Source organism: Syngnathoides biaculeatus, chromosome 4, assembly GCF_019802595.1.
Source record: "Syngnathoides biaculeatus isolate LvHL_M chromosome 4, ASM1980259v1, whole genome shotgun sequence".
Taxonomy (NCBI): Eukaryota; Metazoa; Chordata; class Actinopteri; order Syngnathiformes; family Syngnathidae; genus Syngnathoides; species Syngnathoides biaculeatus.
Window position 1 is genome coordinate 22,083,016 of NC_084643.1, and position 14,889 is coordinate 22,097,904.

Genomic DNA, 14,889 nt, shown 5'->3' on the forward strand with positions numbered 1-14,889 from the left:
GGCTAGCCTCCCAAGCTAGCGCGGCCGCTCCTGTGCCTCCCCGTGCCACCATCACTCCGCTCTCTCGACCAGAGCGGTTCTCAGGCGACTCCGGTAACGTCAAGCCCTTCCTGGTGCAGTGCGAGCTCCACTTTGAGCTGCAAGCTTCCGCTTTTCCCACGGACCGCTCCCGGATCGCCTTCGTCATTTCCCACATGACAGGGAGGGCGGAGGCATGGGCCACCGCCGAGTGGGGCCGTAACTCGGAGACCTGCCGCTCATGGGCGAGCTTCGTCTGCGCGCTCACCCAGGTGTTCCAGTATGCGGCTCCGGAACGCCAGGCGGCGTCGTCACTCATGACAATTCGCCAGGGGCGTCGCCGCGTGTCCGACTACGCCATTGAGTTCCGGATTCGGGCTGCCGAGAGCCGCTGGAATGAGGAAGCCCTCCATGACGCGTTTTACGAGGGACTGTCCCCACAGATCCGTGGCCACCTCGTGGCCATGGATCTTCCGCCTTCGCTTAACTCCCTCATCGCATTGGCCCTCAAGGTGGACCAGCGCCTCACTGTGCAGAGACAGATGGAGGTCTTGAGGGAGGAGGAGAGGGAGAGTCGCAGTCCGGTTGTTTCCGCTTCCCGGCCACCCGTGTTGTCAGCTTCACCGGAAGCCATGCAAGTGGAGGGGCTTGGCAGCTCAGCGGAGGAGCGCTTACGTCGGCGACAAGAGGGACGCTGTTTTTACTGCGGGCGTTTGGGACACTTGATCGCCCGTTGCCCGACTCGACCAGGGCATTCTGACATCAGGATCGCTACTCCGGTGAGTGTGCGGTACACCGCGACGGGGTCAGGGAGGTCCCTTCTTCACCTCACCTTGGGAACGGACTCCCGTTCATGCTCTGTGACGGCTTTCATTGATTCTGGGTCGGAAGCAAATCTGATAAATCCCCGCGTGGTCGAGGAGCTGGGGGCAGCAACCTTTCCCACGCAACGTTTTCGTCACGCCTATGCCGCCAACGGCAAGTTCCTTTGTCGGGTTACACATCGCACTCAGACGCTACGTATGAGCTTTCCGAACACTCACTCGGAGCGTATTAGCTTTCATGTCTTCGACGCACGTAGTAGCGACATCATCTTGGGCAGCCCGTGGCTCAAAGAACATAATCCGCACTTAGATTGGGCCACGGGTCAGATCAAGACTTGGGGAGAGGACTGTCTCAGTCGCTGTGTCGCTGTCCGGAGAGACAGGGGTATTCAAGTTGCGCCGGTTCGGCTAACAGAACCGAGTACCGCCCTGGACCTGACCGCAGTGCCCTCCTGCTACCATGACCTACGGGAGGTCTTCTCTGAATCTAAAGCAAAGTCTCTGCCGCCACATCGGTCATACGACTGCGCGATTGAACTCTTGCCAGGCACCTCTCCTCCCAGAGGGAAACTGTTCTCTTTAACCGGACCAGAGCATCAAGCCATGAGGGACTACATCGAGGACTCGCTGGCAGCCGGACTCATTCGCCCCTCATCCTCACCAGCCGGTGCGGGGTTTTTTTTTTTTCAAGAAGAAGGACTCCACGCTGCGACCCTGCATCGACTACTGAGGCCTGAACGACATCACAGTCAAGAACAGGTACCCTTTGCCGCTTATCTCTACAGCATTCGAACTCCTCCAGGGAGCCCGGATCTTCACCAAGCTCGACTTGCGCAGCGCTTACCACCTGGTGCGGATTCGCGAAGGGGATGAGTGGAAGACAGCGTTCAACACCCCCACAGGGCACTATGAGTATCTGGTGATGCCCTTCGGACTGACTAACGCTCCGGCCGTCTTTCAGAACTTCATTAACGACGTGCTTCGGGAGTTCCTGAACAGATCTGTCTTTGTTTATCTGGATGATATTCTCATCTTTTCAGCAGACCTAACCTCTCACATTCAACAAGTCAGAGAGGTGCTCCGGCGTCTGCAGCAGCACCAATTATACGTGAATATGGAGAAGTGTGAGTTCCATCGGGCATCCGTGTCCTTCCTGGGCTTCGTCCTGGCTGAGGGAGAGATACGGATGGATCCCGGGAAGGTCGACGCGGTGCTGCGGTGGCCTACCCCCACCAACAGGAGGGACATACAGAGGTTTCTGGGATTTGCCAATTTCTATAGGAAATTCATAAGGAACTTCAGCTCCGTGGCCGCTCCTCTGCATTCGCTCACCTCGCCACATACCCTCTTCGACTGGTCCGGGACCTGCCAGGAGGCCTTCAGCAGGCTCAAGGCAAGTTTCACTATTGCGCCCGTTCTCATTATTCCGGATCCAGATAACCAGTTTGTGGTGGAGGTGGATGCATCGAATTCAGGAATCGGGGCAGTCTTGTCGCAGAGGAGTCCCAGGGATGGAAGGATCCACCCGTGCGCGTTCCTGTCTAGAAAGTTGACCCCGGCAGAGAGGAACTACGACGTGGGAGATAGGGAACTGCTGGCGGTCAAGAGCGCGTTGGAGGAGTGGCGGCACTGGCTGGAGGGCTCGCAAGTACCGTTTGTTGTCTTCACGGACCATAAGAACCTTGAATACCTGAAGTCGGCGAAGAGGTTGAACGCCCGTCAGGCCAGGCGGGCCCTATTTTTCACCCGCTTCCACTTTAAGGTGTGTTTCCGCCCAGGCTCCAAAAACGGCAAGCCGGATGCACTCTCGCGGATCCACGAGGGAGGGCGCACGGATTCAGACGCCGCTACTATCCTGCCAGCGGGGTGCTTCGTGGCCGGTTTCACCTGGGCGATCGAGTCGCGGGTGAAGGAGGCTCTGGGAGAGACACCGTCACCCGCGGAGTGTCCGTCGGGCCGCCTGTTCGTCATCCCATCTCTGCGGGGAGACGTCATCAACTGGGCCCATACCAACAAGACGGTCTGCCACCCGGGTATGGCGAAGACACGTTCAGTGGTCGAACAAAGGTTCTGGTGGCCTAACCTCAGCAAGGACGTAAGGGAGTTCGTCAACGCCTGCCCGGTGTGTGCTGCCAATAAGACTTCCCGCCTACGGCCTGTGGGTGAGTTGCAACCCCTGTCCATCCCCTTTCGTCCGTGGTCACACATCGCGCTGGACTTCGTCACCGGCCTGCCGCCTTCTCAAGGGAACACAGTGGTGCTGTCCATAGTGGACCGTTTTTCCAAAATGGTCCACTTCGTGCCGCTTCCGAAGATCCCGTCGGCCAAGCAGACAGCCCAGTTGGTATTAGACGAGGTCGTCCGTTACCACGGCCTACCCCAGGACATCATTTTGGACAGGGGTCCGCAATTCTGCGCCCGTTTCTGGAAGGAGTTCTGCAACCTCATCGGCGCTTCAGCAAGTCGGACATCGGGTCATCACCCAGAGTCTAACGGCCAGACTGAGAGGATTAACCAGGAATTAGAGACCGGTCTTCGATGTCTGGCATCCAGGGACCAGAGCACGTGGAGCCAGCACATCAAGTGGGTGGAGTATGCCCACAATTCTCTACCCTCCGCTTCAACAGGTATGGCTCCACTCCATGTCGTGCATGGGTATCCTCCGTCCCTGTTTCCTCCACTGGTCACAGAATCCACAGTTCCGTCGGCCCTGGCCGTGGTGCGACGCTGCAAACGGACCTGGGAAGCAGCTCGGAGGACACTGCTGCGCATGAGCAGCGCCTACAAGGCCGCAGCAGACCGCAAGAGGAGGGCCGCACCAGAGCTCAGAGTGGGACAGCGAGTGTGGCTCTCCACCAAAGATCTCCCGCTGCGGATGGAATCCCGCAAACTTGCTCCCAGGTTCGTTGGCCCGTTCCCGGTTTCCAAAGTTATTAACCCGGTCGCCGTCTCGTTGAAACTGCCCAGGTCGATGAGGGTGCACCCTACGTTCCACGTCAGCAGACTTCGCCCGGATCGCACATCGTCGCTGGCTCCTCCGCTCAAATCCCCCCCGCCCCCCCCGCATGGTCGACGGTGGGTTGGTGTACACTGTGCGCCGGTTGCTGTCTTCCCGTCGCAGAGGAAGGGGGGTCCAGTACCTGGTGGACTGGGAGGGATATGGCCCGGAGGAGCGCTCTTGGATCCCCTCCCGCTTCGTCGTGGACCGCTCCCTCATCAGGGACTTTCACGCGGCTCACCCTGATGCTCCTGGGCCGTCCAGAGCCGGCCGTTGAGGGGGGGTTCTGTCATGCTCCTGGATTCCAGCCAGGGCTGGGCGTGGCCAGCTAGTCTGAAGGTGCACACCTGCGCCTCATGACCTTTGATTAAGACCCAGTACATATAGGACCCGGGGGACGACTATACTCTGCTAGATCGTTGCCTCTCATGCCTCGTTCCCGCACTACCGTACTCCTGACGTCTACCTCCCGTGTACCGACCAACGCCTGTCTCCCAACCTACCCTGTAAGCCTGCCATTACTGATCTTGCTGCTTGTTTGGACTGACTCCCTGGTAACCGACAATGGAACGAATAAAGGCTTATTCCGCACTGCTTACCTCTCACCTGAGTCGTGCATTTGGGTCCACCCCCGAGTCTCGTCCGTGACATCTACCCTACACAGGAGCTAATGTGTGCTTGCAGCTAAGGAAAGGTGACTTGTTATAGAAAAATAATAATAGAAAGTGATAACATAAAGAGTGCCAGTGAATGATAACAATGAACTTGACATAAAAATCAATAGGCACTTTTGCGTCAATGTTAATTCAACATGTTACACATGTTAATTTTTAGGCATTATCAAAGTCAATGCTGACTTTTTTTGTTGTTGCAATTATTCTAGGATACAGTATGTAGCCACATGTAATTAAGTCAGGCTTTACGTGACATTGTTTGATACTTTCTAAAAAGAAGGCTATGTTCTATTTCATAACTCTTATGTTCTCTGTTCAGGTTGTCCAATTTGAGAGGTACATCAAAGACATATTTATGAGGAGAAAGTGATTAATTCTTCAGTGTGATCTTTGAGTTCTTGAATCACTAACCAGACACACCATATGGATTGTTTTTATGAGAAAGATAAATGTTTCCTTCATAAATCTGTTCTGGTAAAGAGACTATTAAAAGTGTTTGGATAAGGGCAGGCACTTCGAAATAAGAACGTTGTCCAAATGCTGTCTGTATCATTCAATAATGGTTTATCAGCTCAAGAAGTAGACATATATTGACTCCAAATATTGTATCTAATAACTTTAAAAAAGGTGGTCTCACATGAGGGCATTCCAAACAGGCAACAGTGTCAGAATCACAAGGTGAAGAGGAAAGGTCGTCAATAAGGCAGGGTTCAGTACACAAGCAATCATAGACATGAACGAGGAACTGCGGGAACGTGACATCAAAGTACAACAATCTTGCAAACTTAGGCACACACGCACACAAAGCTGAAATACACGGTCTAATTAGCCTGAACGTGGTGGAGGTGAGCATTCTGAAACACGTGCTCAATGTCATTCCTGATGATGCACGGACAAAAAACGGAAAACATGATTTTCTTTCTCTTAGTTGTAATTGCTTTGTAATGCTATTTATGAAGCTATGTCACTGAGTTGAGCCAAAGGCGAATTCATGGCTGGCCCCTGCCACTGTAAACAGAAACTCAGCCACCTGATGGCCAGCCTCCCCACGTGTGTTTTTGTCATCATGAATGTGATTTTTTTATTTATTTATTTTTCCCACAAAACAGCATGAAGGTGGTGGTGTGGCTTTCAGCTTTTCACTGTCAGGTTTTGCTACAGCGAGTCAATCGCATGACTTCTTTGGCCCATTTTTTTTTACGCCGGACGCCCTTCTTGACATTAGCCACTCATCTTTAGCCGGGCTTGGGAGCAGCAGTGGCTGGGTTTTGCAGCAGTGACCGCGATTCCAAAGCGCACCATCTGCATGAAAGACAGCTCTATGTACAAGACTTTCGCACAAGGCACCAAGGAAGAACAGGAAAAAAAATCCCACCCCTCCTTTTGTTAATACCATCACATAATTCAGACTTTTATGTTCTAACAGATACTCAACACTCACAGTACTCAAGTAAGATTTGCACAAAGTATCGGTTGACTCTTTTGACACTTATTTAGGGGCCAGTGAGGCCCTTAAATCAGGTTAACTCATAATGATGGGATTAACTCATGGTCTGGATGAATTGTGTTGTAGTGTCAGGTGTGTTTGCGATTTATGTTGTGTTGTTGATTTTTATTTTTCATTCCATTCTGAAATGAGCAAAGAAGCATACCTAGCTTGTATCCAACATTCACATTTCTTGGGCTTCCTTCCAGGTTAACGATAGAGAATGAAAGAAAAAATGTTCAGATGATCAAGTCACTTGAGTCAGATGCCAAAGGAGCAGTATTTTGTCATTACCATAATACTTCTGTTGAGGCAATATTTTGGTAGATTTGCTAGCTTCATTGACTCAAACAAGCATCCTATGCACGCTGTCTTTCTCAAGAGTTTTTCTGAAACACATGTGGCCACGCTGCATGGAGAGGACATTGTACTAAATTTAGCATTTCTCGTAGTTGTGATCAGTGCGATTTTTGTTAAGGGGTATCACCAAAATATTGACCACCCCAATGATTATTTTCTGGTTGCGTCACTGGTTACAACTGCTGTGGTAGTTACTATTACTATGTAATGTAATACCTGTAATAAGCAGCATATCTGTAAGACTATCCATTAACACTTAAATGTAAAAACTCATCACTCACAATCATTGTTGTGTATTTCTGCCTCACCTAGCTGTAACTTATTCATGACACTGCTCTTTTATTATTCATTATTATAACTAATTATATAGTTTGTAGTGTAGCTGAAACTTTCAGCTCATCTCGCAACAATTAGGTTTGCTCTTTACTTGCTCTCTTTGCATCCTATTTTTTATCGTACAAAAAAAAAATCAAGACAAAAATGCAAAGGAACTTTGTACAGAATGTTGTGCACTTCAAAATATTTGGAAAGGAAATTTTTCAACCATAGATTTTTATTCAAGTGCAACCTTTTTTACAAAAAAAAAAAAAAAAAACATTAAATTTACAGTTCTGGGAATTGTGGGGCTCAACTAAATATTTTTACTTGTCCTTTTCCAGGGAAGGGAAAAAATATGTTAGAGAGCAGTGCAAGAAATGCAGCCCTATGGGGGCACAAACCAGTGCAATCTGTAGGCCGGTCCCAAGCCCGGATAAATGCAGAGGGTTGCGTCAGGAAGGGCATCCGGCGTAAAAACTGTGCCAAACAAATATAAGTGTTCATCTAAAGAATCCAATACCGGATCGGTCGTGGCCCGGGTTAACAACGCTAACCTGCAGGGCGTCGGTGGAAATTCAGCTACTGTGGGTCGAAGACAAAGAAGAGGAGGAAACCGAATCCATCGTCAGAAGAAAAAGAGAAATGCACAGAGCCTACAACTGAGTGTAGGGACTTTGAATGTTGGGACTATGACAGGAAAAGCCCAGGAGTTGGTTGACATGATGATTAGGAGAAAGGTTGATATTCTGTGCATCCAAGAGAGCAGGTGGAAAGATAGTAAGGCAAGAAGTTTAGGAGCACGGTTTAAATTATTCTACCACAGAGTAGATACAAGGAAAGAGATTAGCGAAGAAGTGGGATACTGAGAGGACTGAGGAGAGGCGAAAGGAGTACATCGACATGCGACGTAGGGTAGAGGTGGCAAAGGCTAAACAAGAGGCATATGAAGACATGTACACCAGGTTGGACACGAAAGAAGGAGAAAAGTATCTCTACAGGTTGGCCAGACAGAAGGCTAGAGATGGGAAGGATGTGCAGCAGGTAAGGGTGATTAAGGATAGAGATGGAAATGTGTTGACTGGTGCCAGTAGTGTGCTCAATAGATGGAAAGAATACTTTGAGAAGTTGATGAATGAAGAAAATGAGAGAGAAGGGAGAGGTTGTAGAGTGAAGTCTAAAGGACCAGGAAGTGGCAATGATTACTAAAGGGGAAGTCAGAAAGGCACTGCAAAGGATGAAAAATGGAAAGGCAGTTGGTCCTGATGACATACCGGTAGAGGTATGGAAGCAATTTGGAGAGATGGCTGTGGAGTTTTTGACCAACTTATTCAACAGAATACTCGCGGGCGAAAAGATGCCTGAAGAATGGAGGAAAAGTGTTCTAGTTCCCATTTTTAAGAACAAAGGCGATGTTCAGAGCTGTGGGAATTATAGCGGAATAAAGTTGATGAGCCACACAATGAAGTTATGGGAAAAAGTAGTGGAGGCTCGACTCAGGACAGAAGTAAGTATCTGCGAGCAACAGTATGGTTTCATGCCTAGAAAGAGTACCACAGATGCATTATTTACCTTGAGGATGCTTGTGGAAAAGTACAGAGAAGGTCAGAAGGAGCTACATTGTGTCTTTGTGGATCTAGAGAAAGCCTATGACAGAGTACCAAGAGAGGAACTGTGGTACTGCATGCGTAGGTCTGGTGTGGCAGAGAAGTATGTTAAAATAGTACAGGACATGTATTATGGCACCAGAACAATGGTGAGGTGTGCCTTAGGTGTGACAGAGGAATTTAAGGTGGAGGTGGGACTGCATCAGGGATCAGCTCTGAGCCCCTTCCTGTTTGCAGTAGTAATGGATAGGCTGACAGATGAGGTTAGACTGGAATCCCCTTGGACCATGATGTTTTCAGATGTTTTTGTGATGTGCAGTGAAAGTAGGGAGCATGCAGAGGAACAATTAGAAAGATGGAGACATGCACTGGAAAGGAGAGGAATGAAGATTAGCCGAAGTAAAACAGAATATATGTGGGTGAATGAGAAAGGTGGAGGGGGAAGAATGAGGCTACAGGGAGAAAAGATAGCGAGAGTGGAGGACTTCACATATTTAGGGTCAACAATCCAGAGCAATGGTGAGTGTGGTAAGGAAGTGAAGAAACGGGTCCAAGCAGGTTGGAACAGCTGGCGAAAGGTGTCTGGTGTGTTATGTGACAGAAGTGTCTCTGCTAGGATGAAGGGCAAAGTTTACAAAACAGTGGTGAGGCCGGCCATGATGTACGGATTAGAGAAATGGAGGTGGCAGAAATGAAGATGTTGAGGTTCTCGCTCGGAGTGACCAGGTTGGATAAAATTAGAAATGAGCTCATTCGAGGGACAGCCAAAGTTGGATGTTTTGGAGACAAGGTTCGAGAGAGCAGACTTCAATGGTTTGGACATGTTCAGAGGCGAGAGAGTGAGTATATTGGTGGAAGGGTGCTGAGGATGGAGCTGCCAGGCAAAAGAGCGAGAGGAAGACCAAAAAGAAGGTTTATGGATGGGGTGAGGGAAGACATAAGGGCAGTTGGGGTTAGAGAGGAAGATGCAGGAGATAGGCTAAGATGGCAAAAGATGACACACTGTGGCGACCCCTAACAGGACAAGCCGAAAGGAAAAGAAGAAGAAGAGAGCAGTGCAAGATATCAAACAATTAGGTCAGGTAAACTCAAGAAAAGTTGGCATCATGAACTTTAAACCCAAATGTAGAAAGACTATGGAACTTAATGGAATCTAAAATGTGTTTACTTTATGTTCCCATTGCAGGTACATGGCTATCATCCACCCTCTCCAGCAGCGCATGTCATCCACAGAGACCAAGATAGTTGTGGGTGTGATCTGGGTCCTGGCTCTGCTGTTGGCCTTTCCTCAGTATTATTACTCCAACATTGACCAGCTCCCTGGCCGGGTGGTGTGCTACATTGACTGGCCTGAATACACAATATGTGACTTCAGAAAAATGTGAGTACAAATGAAACAACTATTAAAATAGTTAACATGCACAGATAAAGTGACATGGGAGTAAAAGCACAGGTGTGGTGTGCACGGGAACAAAATAGTTTGCCAGAGAGCAACGATTAGATATGATAAAGCTTTCAACATTCAGTTTCCATTTGTCAGTGCAACCCGTGGTGCTTTTTTATTGGATGCATGGTGGAGCATCAAATTCTCTGATCCAAATGTAATTTCCAGTGCCAAAGAACTAAATCAAACCGACAGACAAAAATATTTTGTCTGCCATTATTAAACCTAACAACAGGGGGGGGGGGGGAACCATCCACCAGAATAAGCCACAAAGATCAACAAAGTTTCAAAATTAAGTCGTGTCGCAAACATCTCATTTTTCAACTGTTACACAAATGGGATGTGCCTATCCTAGTTACTGGTCAAGCCTGGACAAGTCACCAAACCCCACTTAAAAGCTGACAAAACAAAACAAAGGCATTTGGTGGAAAGGTGCACAAATTTATATAGTTAAAATTGTTAGGTTTTTTTTTTTGTTTTAGACCCCAAAAGAGTGACTCTACATAATGAGCTTAGTATAAGTGTTGATTTCATTAAAAACAAAAAATTACACTGCCCCCTGTGTAGAAGACATACTTGAAAGTACGTATTTATGTTGACAGCGTTGGGTTGGGAGTGGAAAGGTAGGCGGGGAGTCTTCGCTGGTGACATAGATAACCTTGATAAATTTGAATGGCCTTATTTCACGCTTTTCGGTAGAAGAACGTCTGGGACTCAGAATTGCATGGAGGATTTGGATTTATATTTCATATTTGCTGAGCCACCATCGAGCCAATATTACATCCCAAATACTACAAAAAGTTGGTTTGGTAAAATGATTAACAGATTGAATCATTTTTCAGATCAGCAAAAAAAAAAAAAAAACGAACTGATCCCCTGTCAATGACAAGGTAAATTTAGAGACAGACAACCATTCACACTCGTATTTACATCATCACTGAGTGTGAACGAACTGAAACCTCATTGCCGACACAGAATTTAGTTTTGGTTTTTGGATGCAAACGATCTTGAGCAATACTTTTTATGCATTCCATCTTACATATGTATTTTTATTTGTATTATTATTTTTATCGATTTTCATTTATTTTGCTTTTATGTATGTACAGAAGCCACAGAGGCTCTCCAGTTTCATTACCCAATTTGTATGATGACAATAAATGGCATTACCACTAAACCAGCATTGCCCAGACTCTTGCGTCACAGGGCTCAAACGTTATCCTGACTGTATGCTTCGGGTCAGTGTCATATTGGAAGACACAGCCACAACCCATCTTCAATCCTGTAACTGAGGGAAGGAGCTGGTTCCCCAAAATCTTGCAATACATGGTCATCTTCTCCTTAATACAGTGTAAGTGTCCTGTCCCATGTGCAGAAAAACACCCCCAAAGCATGATGTTTCCACTCCCATGCTTCACAGTAGGGATGATGTTTTTGGGATGGTATTCCTCATTGTTCCTCCTCCAAACACAGCGAGTGGACTTAAGACCAAAAAGTTCTATTTTAGTCTCATATGACCACATAACTTTCTCCCATGACTCCTCTGGATCATCCAAATGGTCATGGTCATTCACTGAAAAATGAAAAACCTTAATCCGATGTCATTTCATATGTATTGTACTTTGAAAAAATGTATTGTACTTTGAGGTTAATCTGATATCATTTAATGGTGTTTCAAGAAGATTTTTATCGGCAATTATGAATTTTAGTGGGCACTGCCATTTCGGCAAGTCACACGACCTACTTGCGCAGATGTGACGTATTCTATGCGTAAACAAAGAAATCATGGGCGATTTGTAGGGTCATCACTTGCATTACCACCACCATTTACACGTGACACGTGAAAATGCCCTAATGCAGGGGTGCCCAGACTTTTTTACCCCAAGATTTACTTCTCAAGCATCCAGCCTCTTGCGATTGATGGGCTGGGGGGGAAGCTGACGTCTTTTTTTTTTTTTTTGAACGACCAATAATGAAGTAGAATGACCAAAAAGATATAGCCACTACAAAAATGCAAAACATATTTATTTTAAAGTATATTGAGGATTCTTTATGTGTAAATGTATGTTTGTGTGCCTTGCATAGCCTCATGAGCCAATATTTCACAACATAATTAACTTTTTACTATCTCTCTTTGTAACTATCTGAGTTCATGTTGATGATGACTAAACACCATACGAATGAAAATGCACACCTGGGCTGTGTCACTCACGTCAGTGGATTCGTCAAACTGCAGTGAGAAACTCAAAATCTGATATGTCCTTCCACACATCAGCCATGGCAGGAAGGCTCGGTGGCATATTCTGCCCAGTAAAAAAAAGAAAAATTTAAGAACCCAGTGGCTAGCGAAGTGTGGTCGCCCTGAGCCGTACGACAAACAGGCCCGGGGATGCAGTAAAAATTTTGTGCACTGTTACGTGTGAATTTAGACTAACGTCTCCTTTGCTCAAACCAGCAAAATGCAACAAGGCAGTTGTATTGTGTTTAAGACAATTTAATCACACACACAACCATACAGCACAAACACGATAAAATAACGAACACAAAATAGAAGTTCAAAGACAGAGTAGTCGAGCCAAAACGGGGAATAGTCACCAATGTTGAACGAATGTTCCCACACAAGCAAATGTTTTTTCCAGCGAATATTCCAAGTTAGCAAATGTTCCAGAAATGTCCAAATGTTCAAAGACGAAAGACAGCAGGCGTCTGTATAGTTTGTCCCAACCATTGTACTTTGTCCCATAGCAGCGGTGCGGTGTGAATAAGCCCCATTGACAGTCTTTCTCATCCTTACATAGGCACTCCTCGGAACATTATAGAATTCCACATCACAAAGGAACCACGTCATAACAACTTAAAAGTAGTGATCGATTTGCTGAGCAGGACAAAGGGACACAACAGCCACTACTGCCGGGAAGCACACCAGTCAGCGATGCCAGTTGTGCATGTAATAGTAGTAGTTCAAGTACAAAGCAACGCAGGGCAAGATATCCAGCTAGAAGTGGTTCAACATGTCACACGTAAATAAGTTGCTCAATACAGAATTTTTTTATGCCTTCACCATCATCATGTCAACACTCCCGATTTCCACCAAGCCAAAGTTCACTTCATTATCGCTTGGAGCCCAGCCGTATTCCTCCGTTTTCCCGATCAACCGATACTGCTATTTCTTTATCAGATGAGGATAAATCCGAGAAATCAGCGCTGTGATTGTGTAGGAATTGATCTGTAACCAAGCATTTGTTTATGCACATGATACGTCACTTCCTGTTTTGTAAGTAATGTGAACTTGTAAAAATCTCAAAATGGGGCCAACCATACAAAAAATGTGATTACTTGGATAAAAGAGCGCATTAACGTTATTATTTGCAATTTTTTTTGTCAATTTTTTCTGGATATGCTTATATTTATAATGGATTAACAAAATAATCTGCATTTTGTCGAGGTAAGCAATGACCGGTGGATTCCTTTAAAACGGTCCTGGATGTGTGCTGATTCAAGCAGCGGAACTTTTCGTGCACTGCATGATTTTAAACCACGAGGTCTTAGTGTATTACGCACACTAACCTTGGAAACTGTATGCGACACATTTTTAAACTTGCTGATAAATGAATGGCCCCAGAAATCCTCATTGTGTAAACGCTACTGTTTTTTCACATCTATATGATCACTCATATAAATCTCAAAAAGTTTTGATAATTTGCTAGCCTGAGGCAATTTCCAGTTTTTATGCATAATGTGGAAAAATAAGGCTCATTTTGATGATGAAAAGCATTGAAAAGTCCAATGCCTTTGCAAAAGGAATGAAAACCATTTCTCAGAATGTCATTGCAGGATTAAATAATTAGTGTGACTCAAAGAGAGGAGAGATAAAAATGTATCGAGGAGTTTCTGTCAGGCAATTGCATCGTATTAACTGAGAAGCTGATCAAAATCCACTGACCATCCATAAAGGGAACTGTCCACCCATCGTATACTGTGGTACCAAAAAAAAAAAAAACTGTTCTGGGAGGCAATTCTTACATACTTAAATAAGATAAAGGCAGAAATTCTTCAATGAATGACAGTTGTCGGTGGCTCCTGGGTTAACGTGTAATTTGATCTGTTTTCTGCTTTATGCTATTAATACAACACGTTTTTCAGTGTTTTTCAGTTGTTACGTTTTAGTTTTTTTTCAAGATTTTGTGAATAGTTTAAAAAACGGTGTTTTGAGTAATTTAGAACAAAATATTGTTGGTGAAGAAGTTTTGTTCAAACAAAAGAAACACACAATCCCACTCACGAACCATCCATTATCATCCACTTACCGAAGGTCGGCTTGTGGGACCAGCTTCTTAAACTGGTAAGCCCACACTTCCTTCTCCCCAGCTCTTCCGGATGATTCCAAGATGTTCCCAGGCCAGCAGGGGGGACATCGTCTCTCCAGCATGTCCTAGGTCATCCAAGGGCATCCTAACCAGATGTACCCTCATCTGGTTCCTCTCAATGCGAAGGAGCAGTGGCTCGACTCTGAGCCCTTCAAATATAACCAACCTTCTCACCCCTTCTCTAAGAGCCGAAATACCCTCTGGCAAAAATCCATTTCAGCTACCTCTTATCTGCCATCTTGTTCTTTTGGTCACGACTCACAACTCATGACCATAGGTGAGGTAGAAACATAATCGACCAGTAAATCAACAGGTTTACCATTTGGCTGAACTCTTCTTTATCATGACATACCAATGCAGTTCAGTCACTGAATGTTTCTAGAATGATCCGCCTGTCAATCTCCCACTCCATTCTTTCCTCATTCATGAACAAGACCCCGAGATACACTAATTAAACTTCTCCACTTGGGACAGGTTCTCTTTATCCACCCGGAAAGGGTACATGATCTGATGTAATACTGATGTCACCGAAGCGGACCCTCTCAACACCCCAGCTCCACTTAGAAGTTCTTTCCATTAAAGTAAAACATAATCGGGGACAAAGCTTTGACAGAGTCCAACCCACACCTGAAACTGGGACCAATGTAATGCTGGCAAAGCAGACCAATTGCTGACACTGTTCATATCGGTACCAAATATTTGCACACCCCCTCCACAAGAACACCTGAGCAACACAGTTGAATGTCTTCCCCAAATCTACAAAATGCATATACACTTGTTGGACAAACTCCCAACCACC

The 14,889-nt window shown here is 46.2% G+C and overlaps 1 protein-coding gene across 2 annotated transcripts in view; it reads left to right on the plus strand.

The window, feature by feature from the left end:
- Positions 1 to 14,889, plus strand: part of tacr1a (tachykinin receptor 1a) — a 71,389-nt gene that overhangs the window by 24,894 nt on the left and 31,606 nt on the right. The window contains exon 2 of one of the 2 annotated variants that reach the window (XM_061818136.1): positions 9,469 to 9,663. The exons of the other annotated variant lie outside the window; for it this stretch is intronic. Coding sequence (XP_061674120.1) covers positions 9,469 to 9,663 — 195 coding nt within the window. The remainder of the gene's footprint in view (positions 1 to 9,468; positions 9,664 to 14,889) is intronic. 2 annotated transcript variants of the gene reach the window in all.